We start from the raw sequence: 25,222 nt of genomic DNA, 5'->3' as shown, positions 1-25,222 counted from the left end.
GGAATGAGCGGAAAGAAAGAAAGAAAGAAAGAGAGCGAGCGCTCCTCTTCCCCCTGGATGCGGGGTGATGCTGCAGCAACAATGCGCGCGGTTGACCTATATTTACTGTCAACGCTCTTGACTGAACTATAGACGAGGATGGTTCCCTGCGTTTAAGCTGTTGCGTTTTTAGGGATGTTAATAATCGTGTGTGTGTGTGTGTGTGTGTGGCCACCCTTTTCTGGGTTTATTGGTGTGTATTGTTTTTCTAGGGGCCCTAACACAGCTGTCTTTGACAGCTGCATCACGAGGAACATCTGAGCTGTTGCATCATCTCCCCTCTGCCTCTCTCTCCCTCCCTGTGCATGGATGTATGTGTGGGGCAGCTGGACAGAATCACAAGCTGGCCTCCTTGTCTGGTCCTTATTTTGTTGTGGACGAGCCAGTTCGGGAGCAGCCTAGCTGTGAGCTTGTGTGTTTATGCCTGTGTGTGGCAAAGCGTGAGATGGGATGTTTACCGGAGATTTATGTGTTTATTTCTCATATAAACGTTTAGTGACACAGGTCAAACTTTCAGAGGTGAGACTTAAGTATAACGTGACTTTGGCGCATGGATTTTATTACGGCGAAAAACGAGCTGTGCTGTCTTTTACCAGGAAGCTGGGCTGTTTTGCTCTAACACCTGATTTTCAGTTTTGCTGACAAAAAAGAAAGATAATTCTGTTATTTCGGTTACAGAGTATTTTCCCATAAAACACCTGAGGAAACACCTGTTTCCTCTGCGCCACCCTGAGATTTACTGTGTCTGTCTTTTTTTCCATTAAAAAGTAGCTTTTCTTCTTGTCATTTATATGATTTTTCACTTTTCTCTGCATGGACACTGATTCATTCCTTTCAGTCATGGTTGAAAACTAAGTACCCAATTTGGTTCAATAGCCTGTTGAAGGACCTTTAGCTGCAGTAATGCTCAGTATAGAGTCTCTGTAGGAGTTTATTATTCTGTCTCATCCTTGTCTGATCCAGTTCATTTCAATGAAGTTTGTGGAGCTGGACTTTGAATGGGTCATGGTCACATTTTAAAACGTTGCTTTTAAAACCGTCTGGTTGCAGATTTGCTGCTTTCTTTGAAGCATGCTGTCAAATTTGACCTAAGAATACATTTGCCTACAGAGAGGATGAGCAAATGAAAGACTGCAAGGTGCCCAGGTCTTGTGGCTGAATAACAAGCCAAAATTATTACTCTTCCACCACCATTCTCAATATTTTCTATATGATGCTTGTGCTGATATCAGATAAATGTAGTTTTTTTGCCTAAAAACACAAACAATTTCATAAACTTTAACACTGAACATTTGATATTTGTTGTGAATAAATAGCAAACGACTGATCAAAACTGACATGGGCTAACTTTGAAGTCTTGGGTTGTAAAAGGGGTCTTACATGTTTTCTTCTTTAGGGTCAGGGAAGAATCTTTTTTATTCTTCTCTGACCGACAGTCCACACTAGTTGCAGACCTAAGGTCATCATGTTTACATACACCTGTGCGCTCCTGACCTGCAAGTTGTTTATCAGCACCAGGGTGCAACATTTAATCTTAAAGTCAATGGAAGCAATAAGGATGTATTTAGTTTGTTCCATGATTGTAGAAGATGCGGCATTAACGTTTTATTCAAATAACCTGTCAATACATCTGAAAAACAAGATGGCTGACTCTCATTACCAGTGTGTAGAGGCTTCACCATCCTTTGCTAGCAGTTGAATAAGTTAATGAACTGTGGAGCGTGATGGATTTCACGTGGTTCCTGCAAAACAGCCTAAGAACCTTCACTGTACTGTAGTTTTTAAGGGAAAGAAAGGGGTAGACTTAAGGGCAAGGTAGATGAATAAGATGGAGGATCAGTAGGGAGGCTTACAGCAGTTTCTCTGTTAGGTTTTGCTGGATTTAAAAGATAGGTTTTAGATCTTGTTCATCTGTCAATGATATTTTCAATGGATCCAGCGTTTCCTTTTGTTTTTCCTTTTCCATTTCCTCGGTGCACACGCTGAGGTAACAAATAGTTGGCAAAATCAGTTTGGAAATCGCCTTGTTGGAGCAAAACTTCATTTCTTTTTCTTGCCAGACTAAGATGGATTAGGCTTTATTTTTTTCCTATCAAGAAATCATATTAGTGGCTAAAGAGGACTGCACTGAAGGACCATACAAAATAACACATTACTGGAGTGCAAAAACAGATGCTGGGGTCATTATTTGCTGTAGGATGAGGTTTACCAAGATGCAAGCTCTGTAAAGTCCCCCTGAAAAAGTATCAAGGACCTAGATGGAGTCAGATAAAGTATTATTTAAGCACAATAATATGCATAATGGTTCTGAAATGACCTTTATTCGAGAGACAGTTTTATAGTTGTAAGTCAAAACGATGGCTCCCAGAACTTTGCATTGTAACAAGATGAGCATACTTTCTCCTATTACTTGTCAGTGGTCATATGATAGGGGAGGACTTGCCTACTTCTGTCCTCAAGAGCCATTTTCCTGGATGTTTTTCATGTTTCCATGGTACGGCACACCTGAATGGAATGAGTGGTTCATTACAAGGCCTCTGCAGAACCTGCTGACATTCATTCAGCTGTGTTTCTAATACAGACTCTTTAGGAATAGAGATGGCCACCCTTTTATCAAGGTAAATATGCGTTGTGTAGCTATGTGTTTTCATGCAATGTAATTCTTATCCAGTTGGTTGCACTCAGCCTTATTAAGATGGTCAGAGAAATGGGAAGTGACTATTTTGTGTTGATAACCTAAAATCAAAGATTTGAGCTATGACCCGCGGAGACCAGTCGTAGCCGAGTCAGATTTCTCTTTTAGAAATATAGATATATATTTAGGAGTTTGGGCAACATCTTGTGTGAGAAAGCAGCCCCTATTTTGTGGCAAAGACAAATTGGTTAAAGAGATGACATTTTAAACTGACTACAGGATCCTATATTAGCGTTAACACAACTAAAATAGCTTGCACAAAATCAACTGTATCCCCTAAAGCAGGGGTGTCAAACATACGGCCCGCGTTGTACTTCGTTTAATTGAAAATCTGCAGTTCCTATATTGTCCATTGTCCTGTGTTTTAATCAGAAGATGGTAGCACTGAGCTTCAGATGTGGAAAATTGATTTTAAATAATTTCTTAATTTTTATCTGTTTGGTGTATTTTGTCATGCAGGACAGTGTTTTTAAGTTCCAAAAAATGTGAATAAATGTTTTTCAACATTGTACAATCACTGTGATCAGTTCTTATGCATAATGCACAAGTAAATGTTTAACTGAGTAAAAGTATTGTTGAAATTGCACATACTTTTCTTAAAAACGCTGAGGTTATTCATAATATATTGTGTAAAAGTGAAATTCATTTAATATAAAAATCAACAACAAGTCCACTTTTATTACTTTTATTTAATCTTGCAATGAGTTTACTCGTGTGGCCCTCTTGAGATCAGATTAAGCTGTATGCGGCCCCTAAACCAAAATGAGTTTGACACCCCTGCCCTAAAGGAACATAGATCTTGACCTAAACTCTTTGATTTCCAAAAGCTGCCAACATTTTCCAATCCAGCATGATCCATGAGAGACGGAGTTTAATGTCTCAAATGGATTATCAGCCGTTATCAGCTGGAATTTTTGTTCTCTCTGTTTTCCTTTTTGCGGTCTGGATAAACCAGAGACCTGTTGTAGGAAATAAACTGCATTTTCCTTCCTTTAGACAGCTTCTAACAGTTTCTGTGCTTCCACTGATTCAAAGCACCTTTCTGGGGTGGTTCCCAACCCTGGTGCTCAAGTACACCTGTCCTGCATAATTTAGGCGTCTCCTTGCTGCCACACACCTACCTTCAATGAATGGATGATAAAGAAGCTTTTGCAGCGCTTGATGGCATGCAGAGGAGCTCATGCAATCAAATGAAGAGCTGGAGAAGAGACACATCTAAAACACGCAGGACAGGGGTCCCTGAGGAACTGGGTAGCAAAATACTGCCTTACTGATACTGAAAACACAGGCCTCTTCCACCTGTTTTTTTTTTTTCTTTTTCTGGGGGGTTTTGGTGCAGTTTTTGTCGTATGAATACATTTGTAAATTATTGCAAATTTATATCTTCCAGGATGATTAAAAATTACAAATGCTGATGCACAGACATATTTGAATTGCATCACACCACTCGCATCCCCTGACCTGACCTCCTCCAGCAGTCGGAAGCGGAAGAAGCAACAGATGGTAGATGAGTGCGGCGGGAAGCAGGGCGGCGGAGGGGGGGGGGGGGATGCGAGGCTGGTGGAACTCCGTTGTCTGGGATTCCAGCAGGATTAAGCAGAGGAAGCCACAACTTTATTTGTGGCGCTTTTAGAGGGTGAAGCGGGAGACGAGACGCTGAAAGTGACATTATTGCACACATGAAACTATTTGCACATGCACGCACACACACACGCTGCACATTGGTACAACTCTGCTGAGCTTTTCTAAATACAAGTCTAATATTGTACGGCTTACAGCAGTGTGTGTATTAGGAGTAGCGGCGGGACAAAGAGCGTCTTGTATTTTAGGGATGGTTTGGGGGGGTAGTCGGGCCTGCTGGGTCCGGTCCTGGGGGCCATGGATGGGAATTTTCTGTGTGTATATATGTGTGTGTGTGTGTGTGTGTGTGTGCGCGTGAACTGAGGAATGCCGCTGTTTGCTGAGTGAAGAGCACGGAGGCAGCAGAGACTGTCTAAACACATCTGTTTGCTAAGAATGTGTGCGAGTGTCTGTGAGAGGGTAACTGTGAGCGTACGAGGGAGCAATGGGCAGGGTGTGCTATGAGCAATGGTGGAAAGAGGCTTGGAGGGACTCCGTGTGTGTGTGTGTGTGTGTGTCTGCTGTGTGCTCTCCCTATGCTATGACCTTCTTCTCAATGAGTACTTTCATATCCAGTCCTGCACCCCACGGTGAGAAAGCAGACGGCACTGAATGAAGCCTGTCTCTGCCTACCTGCGACCTTCTCACTGCACCCGGCGCTAACCCACACGGCAGACTTTGCTCAGGTTGTGTTCATATGAGTGTTTACTGTTCTGTTGCCCTGTTTTTTTTTTCGGTGGGGAAGGAGAGGGAACGGGGAGACCGGCGGAAAGGGAGGAGGGGGGGAAAAAGACGACCATCGAGGGGGGAAAGTGGAAAAGATGAAGTTAGGAGGAATGAAGTGAGGGAATGAGGGATGTGAGTAATAGTTGGAGTATAAGAGGGAGATTCACATAGCTGAGATTTAAAAAAAAAAAAAATGGGATTGAACACAGGATAGAGTGAGTAAGAGCAAAACAATTCAGGTGTTGGAGTCATTTGGGAGGAAATGAGGAAAGGACCATGGGAGGAATTTGTGGCCGTCACTTCATCTAAATAAAGTTCTGAAATCCTTCGTGTCTTTGTTTTTCCACCAGATCTGAGACTTTAACACATCTCTCTTACATGGTTGTTTGTGTTGTAAAAGTACCCTTTAAATTACATCGGGTTTAAGAAGTCCTTGGGCACGCGTCTAGACGGGCAGAAAATATTATCGTCTTTTCATTCTTGTGCGTGTGTGTGTTTGTAGTTAGCGAGGGCCTCCTGTGTATGTGCACCTCCGCTGCGTGATTTATTCTAAGGCCAGATCTGCTTCCAGCTACCCCGGAGGGGTCCCGATGACTTTAGCAGCCGCAGACCTCCATCGCAGAAAGGCAGAGAGGGGAGATTTTTGGAGATGGGAGATATGGGCAGAGGAAAAGTCAACATATTTTTTTTTGTCTGCTAATTCTATTTAGAATATTTGTGCTTTACTTTCACAGCAGCGGTTTGATTTTATCTTGAAAGGCAACTGCTTACCCTTGTGTTCGTCTCATAACTGAATGATGTTGCTTCTATCAAAAAAGTTTTATTTCTCTTCTCTAATTTTGGAAAATCAGAATCGCAAAACTGAATGTACAGTTCCAAGTTGAAAAGGAATATAAACCCCACTTTTATTCACAATTAAGGGAAAGATGGATATAGCTTTACACCAAAACCTGTTAGAGGCTGTGATAGACTTGAGTCTAAAGCCGAGGTCCAGCGCCCAGCAATCTGCGCTACAATAGAAGTGTTCATATCACAGAATGCTATTGTTTTAAAATGTCTCAGTCAAAGTCCAGACCAGAATCCAATCAAGAAGTTGTAGCAAGACTTGATGAAACAGATGCCTACCATCCAATCTAATCAATTGAAAAAAATGGGAAAAATGTGAAGGTTAAACATTTCGAGAGGAATGAATACCTTGGCAAAGCACTATAAAGTGGCTGAATGTTACCGCATTGGTTATACTACTGAACTCATTGCACTGAAAGGTACTCTAAAAGCAAATGCAACACCTTGGTGTTTCTCCCATTGGTGGCCTGCCCCTTACTGTGTGAAGCTGTGTTTGTGTCCTTGCATGTGTACTGCAAATTAACACATGTAAATGTGAATATCCTTTAGCTTGACTTGCCTGGTTAATCATTTTTCTTTCCCCCTTGCAGGTCCTGCTGAGGTTCCCATGATGTCCCCGAATGGATCAATCCCCCCAATACATGTACCCCCAGGTTACATCTCACAGGTAAGTCTGTTGTGTCCCGTTTCCCCCCTCATCAGAAGTAATTGAAAGCTACTAACCAGACTTTTGGGTGTCATCAATTATGTTCATTTTAGATACAGCTTGTTACTTGTAGAACGGGTTTAACCAAAGTTCCCTCGAAGCTGCACACACATTTTTGGGATCTGCTTATTTGAGATCATAAGTGCTGTTTTTCAACCAATTTGATTGTTTTTTGAGCGCTACACCTGCGGTTTGTTTTTGGAGCGCTGGTACTCCGCTGGCGTTATCAGCTGCTGATGGAGTCCTTTGTAGCACACGGCTTCTGCTGCTTTCTAACCAGCCTTCTTCTTCTACCCCCATTTTTGAAAAGCAACTCTGTTTATATGTTTCTTATTTTATGAGTACATGCCTGCGGACTACAACAATATATATATAAATGGCTTGCACTTGTATAGACTTTATCAAGTCTGATGACCCCAAAGCACTTTATACCACAGACAATCATTCACCCATTCACACCATGACGGTGGTGAGCTATGTTAGTAGCCACAGCTGCCCTGGAGCAGAGTGACAGAAGAGATGCTGCAGAGTACCGCATGCGTGTGCTAAATCTCATTACACAAAATGTATATAATTTAATCACAATAACATTTGAACTCTGAGAGATGTACATGTCTCTAAGTTCTTCCTTAGCAGGACCCCTACTCTGACATAAAACATACTATACTGCTCATAAAGAAAAGATTTTTGTCTTTTTCATATAATCGGGTTAAATCAGGTGTATCTAAACTAAGTAAGCTAAAATAAATTATTGCTGTGATTAGATTATTTTAGTAAGCCATGTAACTTGTTATAATCTCAGGTTTTGGACAGGCGTAATACTGGTGTAGCCTCAGTGTGCACGTGTGCTGTTGCTCACAGGGGTCCAGTGAATGCTCAGACACAGAAAAATTAGGGGGAACATTGGGTAATTTAAATGCAACTCAAATTTTTCACAATTTGTGTCAAAATGTGTCAAAAGCTGCTTGTCAGCCATCGCGCTTACTAATGCTAGGCTCAACTCTTGTGCCCCTTGTGATTTCATCAATCAACATGAAAGTAAAGGAGACTCAGCTGTTTTTTTTTTCTTGAGTACAATTCACGATCTTTGTAGAATGTGAAACACTGCTATTGAAACCCACACATCATTTATTGTGACTTTACATTTGTTTGTGAAAATTAAAAACACAACACAACATATTATCTTTAGAAATATCTCTGAATTGCAGTCACATAAGGCGTCGTTTTTGCACTCCGTGTTGCAACTTCAGACTTTTTCATTTCTCTCCAGAAGAGCTTTTCCTAACTTTTCTTTGACACATGTTTTGAATTAATGGTTGATTAACAGGCTTCTGCAGAACTTGACTTAATTCATTCCTTTTCGGTAAGTGTAATGGAGCACAGGCACACGTTGGAGTGAAACTTATTTCCTATCCTTCTTTTCAAGTGTCCCTAAAGCCTATAATTTAAATTGATCTGGGGTAATGGTTAGCATTTCACACCACAAAATAGGGATCTCATTAAGGAAGTCTAAACGTCATTAACTGTTCCCAAATCGTTTAACGTGAGCAGACACCAACAATTGTAGTTGGCATACCAGTATGTCATGTAATGCCACTATTTTTCAATACTTGCTTTAGAAACATTTACCACAATTCCACACAAAACAATGAGATTCTAAGCGAACACCTTGATATTTATTGCCAAACTTGCTTTTTTGACATTCTGTTGTAAGCACTGTTTTTTGCGTAGCGTCCAGTTGGTGCCAAACTAATAAACTACATTACCAGTTTTTAAATGATTCTGGACTGCATCTTGTCATTTCTAGTTCAACCTAAATTGCATACTTTTACAGATCAAATGTGAACTGGATCACTCAGCACTGAGCAGAGAATCTTTAAAACATATTTTGTAATATTTTTGAAAAACACATAAAGGAAACACTTTTAGTTTCTTTTTATTGGCACCAGGACCACCTCTGAATTAGATATGCATGTAAATATAATTATACATTTTCAACACTGGACTGTAATATACTACACAGATTACAGATTTTCCAAAATACAGTGTGATTTCCGAAGTTCTCACAGAACTTCAGAAAGGGTTGTAAAACCCTTAAAAATGTTAGATTAATTTATTGTTAAATTAAAGAACCTGAGTTGTATTTCAATTTTGGGTTTTGGAACAAAGAAATTTCAACTTTGAAAACTACAATAAACAGATCCACCAGACTTCTACAAAGCAGCTACTTTATAACCTTTTTTTTTGTTTGTTTTTTGTTTTGTTTTTCATTTATTTTGTGTTTATGTTCACTTAAATCCAAAATCCATTTTTTGTTTTTGTTTTTTGTTTTAGTTTAACATCAAAATTGCAATCAGTTGATTTGAGGAATGAAAAATTGTTTGGGGAAATTGGAGAAAAGCAGTTTGTAGCCCAATCAAGAAAAGAAAATTGAACAAAAAAGTATTTCTTATAAAAAAAAAAACTGCAGTAAATGTATTTACTTTTAAAACTTATAAGAAAAAAGCAAAACAGTGGAGCGCTCAAGGAGCCATAACGATTGAGGCGCTTTTAAATAATTATTTACCAAAAAATTGGATTTTAAGTTTTATTGTTGCTGTACCACTTATAATATTCCAATATGTAATTTGGGGCAGAAAGGCTCCACTACCTCCTATATAAACGTAGCAAAAAAACATACAGATAAAAATATGCCTTAGAGTATAGATTCCCAAAATATTGGACTAGGTTACGAGACTAGGTAAAATGCGTGGGCGGGGTGTTGGAACAAAGTTGTACTAATGTTTTAGACAGTAACGGTTTCAAAAGCTCTAAAATCTTTCTTAATAACCTTCCTACAGTGAAAAGTCATATGAATTTGATGTCAGATAAACTCTTGGTCTCCCCAGTTTTCCTTCAACTTAGAGTAATGTAGCAGTATCCCTGCCTCGCCTGTTGCTGTCCAAGCAGGTTGAAAGAAGCCTACTCCCTGTTTCCCTTGATTCCAGGAGACCAATTCGGCCGTTGAGAAATCACAAAAAATACAGTTAATGTGCTATGCTATAGAAACCTCAACCGTCAAAATGTACTTTGATTTTTTTTCTTTTGATTCATAGATTTAAGCAAAAATATAATCAAATAGTACACTGATCATAAATATACTATTAAAGTGCAATTTAGCTACTCATTCTTTGTTTATATCAAACCAAACGAGCCTCTCAGAAGCTATTATCCACATATGGTTCATGATGATGTTGTTGAGAAGGAAGAAGGGTCGAGAATACAATTGGTTCATTGTGAAGGAAAAACTCATAAGCTGTCCTCTGGTTTCAGAAAAAAATTCTTCCCTGAGGGTGTTTACTTACAGATTTCTCACTTTTCAAGTCATTATTTAGCCACAAAAACCAAAACAGGCTGAAGCTGAAAAACAAAGTGCATAAAGGGACCTCTTTAAAGCAGATTGTTTCTGGAGAAATTTCTGCAGAACTCAGAGGCTCTGGGAGTTATCATTCAAGAATGAAAATCATTAGTAGAAGAGATTTTTCCACAACCCTTGTTCAAACCTCACACTAATCAAGTACCAGGCGCTGCACCTATCGGATTAATCGAGGTGTAAAAGCACACACGTAACTAAGGTACCCTCCTCCCTTCAGCACTATAGGAATGTGCTGATTTCAGGATATGAGGGTAATTTTTTTTTTCTTAGTGTCTTATGTGCATTTGTGTCTGTGTTTTCCATTAAATACCCCCACGGTGATATAAAAAATGGGCGGGGAGGTCTGCAAAACAAGTCAGTAGATGGTTCTCACAAGTAGCGTGTTATGTATGCATCGGTGCTGTGTTTGTGTTGAGATTGTGCTCCTACGCCAATGGAAGTCAGGTCATTGGCTCACCGTGGGTGTGTGTTTGTGTTTGCATGCGTGTGTGTGTTCGTAGGGAGCCGGCCAAGTGCGAGCGGAAAACACTGTCACCCTTACATAAACAAGCCCGATCGGCCAGACAGGCATTTGGTGGTTAGGTCTTCTGGAGAGGAGGGGAGAGGCAGAGAGGGGATAGTTAAAAAAAAAAAAAAAGTTAAACTGTACTGGTTAGACGTAGTGAGCAGATGACATGAGTTGAGAGCTTGCCTCGCGCCAGTCATCTACAACAGGTGCCAATGCTTGCAGTGAGTTGGCGGTTCTACATGCAGATGGGTCTGTTTGCAGCTGTATTTGAATTTGTGAGTTCACGCCAGTAAAAAAAAAAGCATGCTTGGGCCACCTCCACATGTACTCACACAGAGACTTTGCCCTTGCTTTCCTGTAAACACTCTGTTTTTCAGCTCTTCATTAGAGCATAGGAAGGGGTAGACAGGGGCCTACTCCTCCTCCTCCACCTTTTAATTTCTTCTCTCTATCACGTTTTGTCACTCTGTTGCTTCTCACTTTGTGTGGAGGTTTTTTGGGGGGTACTATCTGTGCGTGTGAATGTGTGTGTGTTGGTGTTGTTGTTAAGGACCCGAGATTGCTTCCCCTCTCCACAGGGAGTGTGTGTTTGCTTCTTCCTTGGAATGCAGGCCTGTGAAAGAGTCTGAATGGCTGGAATGTGTGTGTCTGTGTTTTTGTGCGCGTCCATTGGTTCCAGTACATGAATGTGAAAGTGAATACGTGTATGGAATCTGCGCCGATTTAAGGAGGTCGTTGGAACCTCATTGCGCATGAAGAGACGCAGTTATTTAGGAAGTTTTGAATCTATTCCTCTATTAGATATCCTTATTTTAAAAAAGATTACCTTCTTTGCGGTTTACTTAAATTTTCAGAAACTCTCTTTCTATTAACATCAATTTCTAAAACCTTCAGTGTATTCTGTTGAGATTTTATGTCGCAGACCTACACAAGGTAATGCATTATAATGAAACGGCAGACACTGAAGATACGTTGAAGAAGGTGCTCTGATTGCCTAGTAGATAAACCACTAGGCGTATAAAAAGTTGCTGGCAGTATCATGGTGTGGGGAAGCGTTACATCGGTTGGGAAGGTTGCAGGCCTGGGCGATATGGACCAAAAATAATATCTTTATATTTTTAGGCCGAATGCCGATATTCATTATTTATCTCAATATTTTTTTTATTTTCATAAAGTCATTATAAAAAGGCATCTCTGAATCAAAGCTTTATCCCAAATTCCTCACAGACAATTTTCTTTTAACAAACAGCTGTAGATAAATATAAGAAATGGTTGAAAAATAACCAACTGGAATACATAAATGTGTAATTATAACTCAACATAGACCCATCTCGATATAAGCTGTGTAGTCTCATCTGATATCTCTTTGTTAAAAAATCTCTACATATTGAGAAGCTGGTCTGAGGTAAGAATGATGGTGCAAGGTGCGGCGCAATCCTGGAAGAACAACCTGTTAGCAAAAGACTGGAGCAAAGGATCACGTCCCAGTAAGGTTCCAAATGTAGACATAGACACAGAGTTACGCTACCATGGAGAGGTTTACATGTAAATCCTAAAGTCAAACATGCACAAACTGTGTATCTGTTTCCCCCCACCTCACAATTGAGCACAACTTTGCGTTGGCTTGTGACTTAAAATGGCAAGAAAATACATTGCAGTTTGTTGCTGTGTAGCAAAATGTGAAAAGTGTTATGAATGTTTTTGGAAGACCCAGTAAACACATTTCCTATTTCAGTGCATGTATGTCAGAATGTATCTAAAATACCTCAGCTTACTATAACATGTGAAATGCCTAACACATCACATCTAATTTTTTTTCCACTGTCCATTTCTGCCCTACAGGTGCTGGAGGATACCACAGGGGTTCGGCGAGTGGTGGTGACCCCTCAGTCTCCAGAGTGCTACCCTCCCTCCTATTCTCCAGCTCTTTCCCCCACACATCACCTGCCCCCATACATGGCTCACCCCCACTTCATTCACAACTCTCACTCTTTCTATCCCCCGGTCAGTCCGGGTGAGCTACCACCCCATCAGTACTACCAGCACCACCTCCCCCCAATGTACGGCGATCCAGGTACTCACTTTCAGACTGGAACATCACCCACTTCCTTATCAGCAGGGTTTTTTTTTTCTCAATCAAATGATACATTATGCAATGAATGATCGCAAGATATAAAATATCAATTTCACCCATTTTTTAGTATCTTCCCTTCTTTCAGAAATCATCCCAGTTTATGGGATGTCAAACTACTTCAGCAGAGAAGAGACGTACAGTAAGCCACAGCCTAAAAAGTTAAAAGATCTAGACCGACAGAACCGACTCAATTCCCCTCCATCAACTCTCTATAAGGGCAGCCTTGGGTCAGCAAACAATGGATACAGGTAATCATACTTCGTTTGTGGAGTTATAACACATAATAGAATGGAGCAGTTTATTTTTGTTTTTGCTATTGGTCTCTAAAGACTTACATTGTATTTGCTTGAAAAGGTCCAGTGTTTTCACTTTTGAAACATTTTCTGTGAAGCCAAAATTAATGTCTTAGAAAAACGAATCATCGTGTGTAAGGATAATATGCTTGAATATCGATTCAATTGCTTGATGGTTTTTTGATATCTACCAAAAAACATTTTTTTTTTAAATATCTGTTTTTGCTAGTAGATTGTATGTAACCAAATAATGTGGCCAAAGAATCATGGTGCTAGCTTTACTGTTCTCTTAATTGAACAAACTCGTCCTATAGTAGCCTTTCTCAAATGCTGGATTGCGGTCTGGCTCAAAATCTCTGAGGGAAAGAAAATAATGGGCACTGTAAAAAAATATAGATAAAAATATAGTACACTTATTATCATTGTGGGTGCACTAATTATAAAACATTTCACTACAGCTGTTTTGACACAACTATTGTGTTTAGCATGTTTTACTGAAATTGAGGTTCTTATTGCAAAACCATTTATTTTACAGAAGGAATGGTTGGTTAAATTTCATGTTAAATGTTACATTTCATGTTATTGGCACCTAAATAGCTATTTGCTCTAAAATACGGTTGGATTTACTTGGAAACTGTAAGCTTAATTAAATCGATGGGATTTTACCTTATCCAGACACCTGATTTGGACTTCTGAATTTAAGAATGAATAACTGGGGTTGTATAGTGTGAAGTAGGGTCATGTTTTCCCCTGAAAAAACTGTCATGTTTTTTTCTCTAAATGTTTGATTAAAACTATCAGGATTTGAGCTTTTTTTTTTAATCAAATGCCGGAATATTGCTGTTTCTAATTTTCCATAATGAGTGGAGAATTAGAGCATTGTTTGTCCCAAATAACCTCATCATTTTTTTTCTCTGCATGAAAAGTATTTTTAGCATTTTAATTTTTCTTTTATTTTGTGATGCAGTAACAAATCGCACGCCCCATCTCTTGGGTCAGTGGGGTCAGGGTGTGGAGCCAGCAGTCCAGGGGGCAAGAAGCCAGAAAGACGACCTCGCTGCAGTCCACGAAACAGTGAGCCAGAGACACATACACAAGGTAAGAGGCCAGGCAGAGACACAAAGCATTGAGGCAAACTACCACACTGATGAAACCAAATCTAGCATGCCAGATCCTCGAATAACTCATCTGTCCACAGACATGCAAAAGAACATCACTTTAGAGTGTCTTTATTTTCCAGATAACTGAGATATTATCCTACTACCATATTTTTACCACTTCATTATGTGACTGGCTTTGGTTTCTATACTCTTAGTGTCCTTTTTGCCTTCTAGCGGGCACCGTTCAGTTTTCATTCTCGTGTCTAGCTGTCTTTTTCCACTCAAAAGTAAAGAAAACCCCAACACAATGAATGAGATGAAAAATAAAAGCTGCCTCAACCTGCTGAAAAGATCTGCAGGTTAGGACGGTGATGGAGACTGAGCTAAGAAGGTGGGGAAGAAGGGTTGTCTGGGTAACCACATAGCTGAATCTGTCCCTCAGCGCTATCGTTTTACCTTCGCCACAATGCCAGCCTTGTTGGGGAAGGCTGAGCCATGGGACGGGGGGGTTGGGTGAGAGAGGGGTATAAGAGATAGGGGGAAGGGGGTGTCACATACCTGTGAAGTCCTGCATGGGATGAAGGGAACCTTTGAGCTTCGTGATTTAGACACCACAGCCCAGTCTTATCACCCATACACACATGGTCAAAGACGGAGCGGGAAACACTCGCCCTCACCCGCTTTTTTTCTGGTTTTGTTAACACAAAGAACGGTATGTACTGTTTCATGAGCCCTTACAGCAAAGGGGGGACATCTAAGGAGGTGATGATAGAAAAGCGCAAAGAGACACAAATTCAATGACTTCTAAATTCTACCTGTCAAACTCTACTTGAAATTTGTTATCCCCATAAAACAGTGGGGTCAGTTCAAGAGCAAAGGTCTCGTAGGTCAGTTGTGGATGTATGTGTTCTTCTGAATTTATGATCTCGACTTAGAATAGAAAAGCATAAACATGGTTTTATGTATGGTACAGTGATTTTTACCACCTCATCTTACTGGCATTTACGCTGAAAACATACCAGAATGTTCAGTGAGTAAAGTTTGGGCTTGTGAAGTTTAGAGTTACTTGAAGATGCATGTAGTTTCCTTTCAATAACTGTACAGCAAACAGGCTTAAATCAGAGGCAACCGGACCTTCGTTCAGTTCTTTACATCAACAGTCTCATCGTCAATCAGGTGACCAAGTCCTCCACTCACACCGAGCAATAGCTTCTAACGACCCAGGACAAAGGCGTGTGTCACTGATTTGCTTCTGCCTGAGAATGCGCCTAGGAGGATGGGCCTCCATGTCCTTAAAAACAGCAGCGTACCAACAGCTGGTTGCTCAAGTGCGAGCCACCAGAATTGACAAAGACTCCTGGATAGCTGTCGAAACGGTTTCAGAACTGAACTGAACGAAAGTCCGGTTGGTTCCGATTTAAGCCTGTTTGCTGTTGCGATGGCCCGGATAACTGAGAATTTGCACAGGCAAATGACTGTACCCTTTGAATGAAAACACAGCAGAAACTGCATTATATAAATCAGGCTGAGTTGAGATCACAGGAGGCAGTAATACCAATACACTGTTGGGTATCTGCCTTTCATTTCAATGCTGTAGGAAACCAGACCTTTGTTCTATGCATTTAGCATAGAGTATGTGATCACCAGGTAACCTAGATTGCTATGGATTGTTTGGGCATGTTCAAACATCCTGGTGAATGAGCGTTGCAAATCTTACATGGCAAGTCATGTGGTACACCGCTATTGCAAACCAACTATCATAGCAATTACCTAGTACTAGATCTATGCTTTTCATTGTTTTTCCTCAATAAATGTTGGCAGGGGTTGTGTGACAGACAATCTTTAAATGCCTATGCATCTCACTTGTGTTGTGGTGGTGATCCAACTAAACCATAATAGAACAGCATAATCTCAAATTTATTGATGCCAAACTTAAAGTTCTCCTGTACTTTTAGAACAGCTTTTCTCCAAGTCTGGGCTGCACTGTAAACCCTGGCCGAACGGTGAGTCAATCCAGAACCCAGCACACGGAAGAGAATTGGATGGAATAAGTAATTAATTAATCTGGGAACCCAATACTCATGCCAGACAAAAAGTACATTTCAAGAAGTTTATTGAAGAAAGTGGAGAAGATGAGAGGCAGAAGATGGCAGGTTGGATGGATGATGAAGGTGGCGACCGAGTGTAGCAGACAGAACCAGGCTTGACCAGGTGAAGTTGGGTAGAATCAGACTTGAGCAGGAGTTGTAGGCAGTCAGACTTGATGTGAAGCAACCAATATGTCCCCAGCAAGGGCAGAGGGAAACAGAATCCCCAGGGACCACTTGAATCAGGTAGAGCACACAAGCACTAGTAAAGTACACTAGCACTAGTAAAGTACACTAGCGAGGGTAGGGTGACAACAAGTCCACAAAAACAGATGAATGAATGGCAGGTGAGCAGAGTTAAGACTAGTTGATTGCAGCAGCATGTGGAGCTGATTAAGGTGCTGAGTACTGACTGGGAGGTGACTGAACAGATTAAATAGTGGCGGGTGGCTGAGAGGAGTGGAGCATGGAGTGTAATAATCAGTCCAGAAATGTCCAAAACAAAAATCCAAAATCATGACAGGAATCAAGGAAATGCACAGATAAAAACTTGGAATGTCAAACAAATATATAATTTGTGCTTTCGATGCAAATAACCTGAGGATAATCCAAGGATAAAATGGCCTTTTTTCAAGTTGATTAAGTGTGACAGAACAATTTCCAGGAAGATTAAGAAAGTTTTAAATTGACAAAGGACCAGCTGCGAGAACCTCAAACTGACATATTGTAGGGCATTTTCTCATTCAGTAGCACATGCACCTCAGAGAATTCAGCTCATTATTACAGAAAAAAACAAGCTTTTTACAGATACCATTTCTTGATATCTGAAGATCAACATGTTAGAAAAATTAAACATCTAGACAATTTTATTATTAGAAGTTTACCGTGTTTCTTTTTTTGCTACACGTGCATACCATGTTTTTCGGACCATAAGGCGCACCGTATTATAAGGCGCACTACATATTCAGCCCTGAGTAGTTAATCTCCCAGTGTACAGCAGCAAAATGGATAGGCAAATAGAAACACAGAGGAAAACAAATTAAAGATTTCTCTTTTTAGTCCCACAGAGGTGAAATTTTGCCTCTGCGTTAAACCCATTTCTTAGTGGGCTGCCCATACTAAATGGCACCCGGGGAGCAATCTGGGGCTAAGGGTCTTGCTCAGGGACCCATGGTAGCAGTCTGTGGAGATAGAATCGGGTACTTGCAGCCCTCTCAGAACGGGTCCATCTCCAACCAATCCCTTTATCAGTAAGATTATTGAAAAAGCTGTGTTTCAACAAATAAATACCTTCTTAACTATCACCAGCCGCTTTGATGTTTTTCAGTCAGGTTTCCGTGCTCACCACAGTACAGAGACCGCCCTTGTCAAAGTGTTCGATGACATTCATATAAATGCAGATTGTGGAAGAACCACAGTGCTGGTGCTATTGGACCTCAGTGCAGCATTTGATACTGTCAGTCACTCCATTTTGTTCAAGATGACAAAAATTACATGCGGGGTTCCCCAAGGGTCTATCCTGGGTCCCCTCCTATTCAACGTCCACATACTCTCTTCTGGCTCAGATCATAAAAAACGATATCAGTTACCATAACCATGCAAGATAACCTGCAATATTGCGTTGTTCAGGGTCTACAATAGGGACATATTCTACTGCATGAAGTACTAACAGGTAATGAAAACCTTTTGTGCCTCTCATTTAAAGGTTCCCCATTGTTTACATTTGCTTACCTATATTTTAAAGATGGCATGGGCAAAATGTAGGACTTCTATTGATTCAAATCACCAACCTACCTTTAGAGAAATTTTTGACATAACTGCATTAGAGGGTATATCAAACATGTTCTTGCACACACAAGCTGAGGTTGTAGAAGAAGAAGAAAAAATAAAGTTAATTTCTCAGTCTGAACATTTCATAGACTGGATGATGCCCATACTGTTGTGGTCCAACAACAACAACATACATGACAGATAGGAGTATGTTAGTATGTCATCGGCCGTCTGTTCCGGTCTGCTGGGTTCTCAGTACAGCTCTGGAGATCAGGCTGACTCAGCTAGATGTTCCACACAATCCACACATTAACACACACACACACATGCAAACACCCCGTGACTGGGTTTCCTGTAAAACAATCAAAGCATGAGGGTCCAAAGGATAGGAAGCAAACAGAGAGAGGGGAGGAATGTAGGATTTGAGAAGTGGATGAGGTGAGACAGGGGGGGGGGGGCAGTTAGAAGGACTGTAAATAGAAACAAGAAATAGATCTGAAACTCCTTCAGCACTGAGAAAGGGATAGACGAGAAGAGAGAGACTTGGAGTTAAAGAGCTGAGTACAAATATTCCGACAAAGTTGCAGCTTGGCCAGGCATATCTGAGTGCAGTCCAACCCGAAATACCACACACACACACACACACACACACACACACACACACACACACACACACACACACACACACACACACACACACACACACACACACACACACACCCTCACTCTCTCGCTCTCACCGCCGCCTACGCTTTGCCCTTGATGCCCTCTCTTTATCCGTGTGTGTGGCTATTGCCCCGGTGCCAGTAAGGCAGTAGGCTGGCTTGGCTCGCACAGTGTCCATTCCCCCGTTAAGCCAGCTCAACGGGCCCTCTTCCTCAGAACTGAGCCGCTCACTGAGCAGAAACAGATGTATGCTCCGTCCTCTCTGTTCCTCCGTCTTGGCTCTGCATCATCACCACTGTTGATCCTGTCTCACACTCAGAAAAACTGGAATTTCAGCAGAAACAGATGGAGCGGCTCCTTCAGCCCCTCTTGTTTGCTGCGACGTCATTGCCAAAGGCTGGGAAGTCTGGAGAAACCAGATGTGCACAATAAGTACTGTGTGCACCGTGTCGGTCCTGCAAATGCGATGTGAGAAAAATAAGGATGATTATGAATAATACAGTGGCCTGGGTCGTTATGATGTTTTAACTATGGTACATCTTGAGTTGATAAAATAAAAGGACTTTCTCTTCAATTTTTTTCCCTTTTTTTTCCTAAATATCATTTTCATATTTCGTAAAATTCGCCAATTATTGTTTTCTTTTATCTTTCAACTTGCATTCGGATTTTAACTTAATGTTTAATGACCAGTGTATATATAATAGCAACGTTAAGATCCAAGGTTCTGTTAACCTGAGCATCAGATATACCAAGGAATTCTCAGATTGCCTTATAGACTGTTAAACGTAACTTGGTGTGTAATTTCTTTTTTACCTTAAAATGTGTTCTGCCCCGCTTAACTCAAAGCATGTCTAAATTTAGCTGAACTGTGGCAAAGTGGCAATTACATGGTAACTGTAAATGCTAAAACATATGGTGCAACAGTAGTGCATGTATTAAAAAGGAGTCAGAAGTAGGGAAACTGGGTCAGTGGTGTCAGTTACACATCAAAATGTATGAATGGCCTTTTAGTAATGCTAATAAAAATAATCAAATGGTCATTCTAGACCAAGGTGAGCTATGGCAAGAGATATTCTAATTATGTGAAGGACAGATGGTTTTTCAGTATGTTCCTCATAAGCTGAGTAAAGGTATTGCATTTAAAATACAATGTTTTTTATGAATTATAATATGGTTTTAGTTTTTGGCCAGTTGAAGCTTTAAATCTTAATTTGAAGATTTAAATGTAATTTTTTTATATCTCATACATTGTGACCAATTTGTCTATCCCTGGGATTGTTTAACGAAACTTGGGATACAGATACACTACTCCAGATATAATCAAAAGTTACATTTTCTTTCCCTTTTTTTTGTTCAAACAAATCTGCATCTATCTGGCATTTGGGATTCCAGACCTACATTTCATGTTCTATCAAAGGGACAAAGGAAGAAAGATGTGGGAGGAGAAAAACCTCTGCTGTTGTGGTTTCTTGCTTAGAAAGGAATAGGACATCTAGACGTAGGCATCTATATTAGTGGTTCAAAATATTTACCCTTTTTTATTTCCACGTTGAATAGTAATGTCAAAATGCTTAGTTTTTGTCACCAACTTGGTGAAAACAATATGATCACAGTTTTCCTTTAAATTTTCCTGTTGAGAATGGACACAATGTATTCGAAACAGGGACAGTGTCGAGCTCCATTTGAGAGATTTTTTGTTTTTGGTGGAAAAATAAGAATTAAAAATATTAGTAAAACATTTTTGTTTATGATTAAATGTAAAATAGAAGCACAATGCTGACAAAGTAAACATTTTAAGCTATCTTTAGCATCTTATGCTAGGGATTAGCATGGTTAGCATACCTAGCTACTGTAACTAGAGATGGCAGTCTCAGTGCGTATACCCTTGAGCTATGTTTCCAAAACATTTCTTATCTTCTGCCTCCTGAGAGTAGCAGCGGAAGAGACTTGATGTCAGCTATCAGTTAAGTTTGCAAGTGTTACTTAAAGAGTCACCTAAACAAAAGCACAATAAAAACACACACAGTACTCCTAAACATACATTGCGTTTATCTATTTTGTACAAACCGTTTTCAGCTGTTTTTAGACTTGTATTGTTAAATGCTGTCGTAACGACAATTATTGCCGTTCATCTTAATATCTGAACAGGATCTCAAGATCTCTCGGTGGTTGGTGTGTGACCCTAGTGTGGTCCACACCACAACTAATACGGGACACTGTTGCCAACTCCTCAGCAAGAAAAGTCGCCATTGGCTGTCCTAAAAGTCACTAGAAGTTGCTAGATGACATCAGGACACAATTTGCATACTTGTTCATGTACTTATGATCCAGGCTGTAAGATAGAGAAGCTTTTGGTAAGACAAAAAAACTTGATTAAAACACTCTAAATATGTTTGGAACTACAAATGAATTTTATGAAAAAATTCATGATTTTTGATACCTTGCCTGGCTCCACAATACATATATCAAATTTGACCAAAAAGACAGAAAGTTAACAGAGGCACACAAAGTGAACAAGGTGAGCAAGCAATTGAAGCTGTGTGTGAGTCTAAATCAGGGAATTATTTTAGTGGAACATTTTCAGAAAGAAAAAAGACTAGCTAGAAGTTATTTTTACATTATATTTATATCCCGTTTTCTAATCAATGGCGGAATCACCAGCAGCTTTGAGCATGTGTTATACATTTGTAATGTGAAAACGGAGCGGAGTGGGTCTCCTCTCTGCTCTCTTTGGTCTGACTACATGTGGTGCCTTTAGGATGAGACAGCTGCAGCTTTCTGTGTGTGAGAGACAGCGCTTGGAGAAGTGGGGAGGGACTCACAGCAACACTTGCTGTTGCTTCAAGACAGTAATGACAGATTGATTGGTGCTTTCATGTGAAATAAAGCAGTTACTTCAAGTGAGTTATTACTTTACGTGAAAGCTTATGTGTTATTGGCATCTTTATAACACAAAAAAGGGGCTAGATTTGTCATTAGTCGCTTTAAAAAATACAAATCACTAGAGTGGTCTGAAAAAGTGCTAAATATAGCGACAAAGTTGCTACGTTGGCATCACTGCATTGGGAATCAAGGCCCTACAGAATGTAGATGCTATAACTTTCATGCTGAGTTTTGAATTATTAAAAAAATACATAAATAAATGTTCTAGGTAATTCCTTAGTACCAATAGATAGCTTTATTTATCATAAACCTTTAGTTTGGCTGTTACTGAGAGGGTTGTGAGTTTGATTCCACCTTCTCCCAGGTACATGTTAAAATGTTTCTGGGCAAGACTTCAAATCCCACGTTGCATTATAAGTCGTTTTAATAAAAAATGCATAACTTGACAAAGTGAGTCATGACTCAGCGGTTATTTCACGTCTCTTCACCTCCTGTTGTGTCTGTAGAAACAAGCCTCAGAATGTGAGAGGGCTCTCTCTTACCAGACTGTTTCAGTGGATTGCTATGGTGATAATCTCAGTCCCTCTCACCCACTTACACTCCCCAAACAAACTGCAACCCTTCCCACCTACCCAAATACGGCCATGCTCGTAGGGTAAAATCGTGAGATGGAGAGTGGTGAAGTGGAAGAAGACAGTCTTGAGGGTGGGAAGTTGATAGCAGAGAGAAGCGAGATATAAGATAGAAAATGCAAAGAAGGGAGAATAAAAGACACAAGTTTGAGGATAAGCGTATAAACAGGGCATCTAGAGAAAACAGGAAGTGGATTTACCAGCAGAGGAATGCCTCTCCCGCTGATTTTGTGTAACGGGGATTAAAAGGGCACGTTGTTCTCGCCAATCACAATAAGTACAACAGACATTTCCACATCAAGCTGACTGAACCATGAGATACCGGCAATAAACCCGCAGCTCTTTCAAACTGCACATATTGTCTTTTTGTTTTCTTTGTTGTAGACTAATTAAACTCAGAAATATAACTCAAGTGGGTCGTTAACACTTGAGTGACTAGTTCTAAGGTCCTGTAAGCTTTACTCATCATGGTGAGTTTATGTAGCTCATGGCAGCTAAACCACGCGACAATAATGTAAGGTGGTGGGATTGTTGTTTACCTTCATTTGGCATTTATTTAGATTTCAGATCATATCATCCAGGTATTATCATTTAAGCATTTTTCTGGGATCTAGGAGAGATTAATGTGGACTAGCATTAAATAAATAGAAGAGAGGGTTAGAAACACAGACAAAAACACAAAGTAGATGAAACATATAAAGTAAGTAAATTAATGTGAAGTGCATAATCTTAACTGGAGCATTTCAACAGCTTTGGACAGAAAGTTGTGTATCAGGGCCATGATGAATAAAACATAAACCTGTTCCTTGGATTACATCTGAAGCCATTTTGCATCCTCGAGCAAATTTAAAACCTGAAAGCTATGACTTTCACTTGACGTTTTCAAAACATCACTGTTGCTCTTGTTTCGTTCATCCATGTCAGATATACAGTTGTAGGGCTTCCAAAAGTTTGGAAAACTTTGGATTGCAACGAATGAATATCTGTGGAATTACAGCCATAATGAAAATACATTTTTTATTTTAGCAATGAGGGAATGGCCTTGGTCAGTATGTACTCTGCAGTACTATTTTTTTTTTATTTTTTTTTTTTACATATTTGTTCACCTCCTCTGTTATTTTCTCAAACAGCAATTACTGTCTGTGGAGTTTTCTTCCGCTTTAGCTGCCAGTCTCTCTTTGGCTGGACAGGGTTGAATGGGGTCAAGGTTCTAAAAAAAAAAAGAAAAAAAAAATCCTCAAAATCTGTCCCTGTTTGCATTATGCAAATAACATAAACATGCAACATACATTTACAAAATTAATACATGGGTTTTTTTTTTTTCAGCTTGAGTTTTGGCAGCCAAAATGCTAATTTTATTCCTTAATGAAAGGGCTGCTGTAGTCTCTGCATCCCTCTGTACATGGTTATATGCACACATGAAACCTAATTATTGAGAGTAATCGGTTTAAGACAGGAACCAGCTATTATGTAGAGAGGATTATTTATTTTAGTCTCTCTGTAAGTTGGGCGTTGGAGTCATTGTGTCCATTCTGGGTATACAGTCTTTAGGTGTACTTGCTCTAAAATGCTTCACTTAGAAATGCTCTGTCTGGCAAAATGCATTTACTACCCGAATAGAAGTTGCAGGTCTAAATCACATTATTGTCCCGTTTTCTTTGTGTGGAAATGAAAGTGTTTAGAACAACTTCACAATTCCCTATTTTTTTAGGGCTCTGATTTCCCTTTAAACAAAACTTTCAATTGACCAAACAATGACGGAAAATTTGCCAAACGTTTCAAATTCATATTAACGGCAAAGGCAATTAATGCATCACTATTCTTTTTTTAATTTACATTACACTTCACTGGGTTCTACTGGTATTCTGTACAGCTACAAAGCAACACAATTATATAATTTCCTGACGGTTGTATTGGCCAGCCAGCCTGTGTTATTGCTTTAAGGAATGCTGAAAGATCATGGAAATTTGCCTTAGCTTTGTATAGATATTTAATGTGAGATCTGTAGCCTGCTGAAATTAAGAGGATGTTTTTTTTGTATTAATAAGGTGGATACAGTTTACTAATGGCAGCACATCACAAATAGCAAGATCATGTGACAGCGGAGTTTCCAGAATTTGAAGATCCCATGTTTCTGATATTTCAACCAGCCAGCTGAGCTCACTAGATGCATTGTTTGCTGCTAGGTGCTCTTAGGTTATCTGCTAAAGGTGGATCCAGGTTATGTCACTTCTTTGCCTATTTAAAAGATGCCTCTAAGTTAACTAATAGCTATATTTTTTAGCTATCAGCTAATTTGAGCTATCAGCTAAGACAGCTATTTTTTTCAGACCAGAAATGGCCTAATTACTAAAATTAGCAAAATTGGATCTCTCTCTCTCTCTCTCTCTCTCTCTCTCTCTCTCTCTCTCTCTCTCTCTCTCTTTTATTTTATGTCTGTCATTTTTAAACACATCGCCGTCAATAGGATAAAGCTAACTTTTGAGCCTTCTTCTTTCAGGGACAACACACCGAAGACTGTAGAGTGGTGTAGTGTGCTTACTGATTTGTAAAGAAATAGGATCTTTTACATTTGACCGGTTAAGTTGAAATTTGGCCAATGCCTATGACCTGCTAGTTTCTCTGCACATCTCCTTTTGAATCAAAAATCATCCTTGTCTCGACTTCAACCCCTGCTTATTAGCTTTTTTTTCCTAATTTGTCTTTGCATTTATTCAACCTCTCATGGGCCGGGGCCCATGAGAACCAAACCGTCACCATGCCAACCCAATTTAAGGCATGTCCCAACAACTTCTCCACTGTTTGTGTGTTGGTGTGTGTCTAGCCCAGCTGGTGAACACATGGAATGCTCACTATGCAGCAGATGATAATAACCTGGAACCCAGCGTCTGCAGTCTTCTCTACCTACAAGCATTATCCTCTCACCTTTGCTCCGTTTCTCTCGGCTATTTCCCAATTTTTTTTGTTCTTCCCTAATCTCTTAGTTTATCTTCCTCCTCCCCCCTTTTTAAAATCAAATACACTTCTATCACTTTGCTTTGTTCTCCTTGATTAGAGGCCTTTCAAGATGGGAATCTGACTTTGTTTCCCTAGTGCGACTCT

General features: G+C 39.9%; 1 protein-coding gene across 2 annotated transcripts in view; it reads left to right on the top strand.

Annotated features, from left to right (window-relative positions):
- Nucleotides 1–6,521: 6,521 nt before the first annotated feature.
- fndc3ba (fibronectin type III domain containing 3Ba) overlaps nt 6,522–25,222 on the top strand; it is a 69,328-nt gene continuing 50,627 nt past the window's right edge. Inside the window, exons 1-4 of one of the 2 annotated variants that reach the window (XM_012875724.3) lie at nt 6,522–6,593; nt 12,398–12,629; nt 12,775–12,937; nt 13,950–14,080. In XM_012875724.3, the coding sequence (XP_012731178.2) occupies nt 6,534–6,593; nt 12,398–12,629; nt 12,775–12,937; nt 13,950–14,080 (586 nt within the window). In that variant the 5' untranslated portion in view covers nt 6,522–6,533. Of the gene's footprint in view, nt 6,594–12,397; nt 12,630–12,756; nt 12,938–13,949; nt 14,081–25,222 lie in introns of both variants that reach the window. The other variant, XM_036128578.1, reaches the window with a different exon arrangement.

The sequence above is a fragment of the Fundulus heteroclitus genome, unplaced genomic scaffold, assembly GCF_011125445.2.
Source record: "Fundulus heteroclitus isolate FHET01 unplaced genomic scaffold, MU-UCD_Fhet_4.1 scaffold_100, whole genome shotgun sequence".
Taxonomy (NCBI): domain Eukaryota; kingdom Metazoa; phylum Chordata; class Actinopteri; order Cyprinodontiformes; family Fundulidae; genus Fundulus; species Fundulus heteroclitus.
The sequence above is the reverse complement of the archived record's forward strand: the minus strand, read 5'-3'. Positions and strand labels throughout refer to the sequence as shown.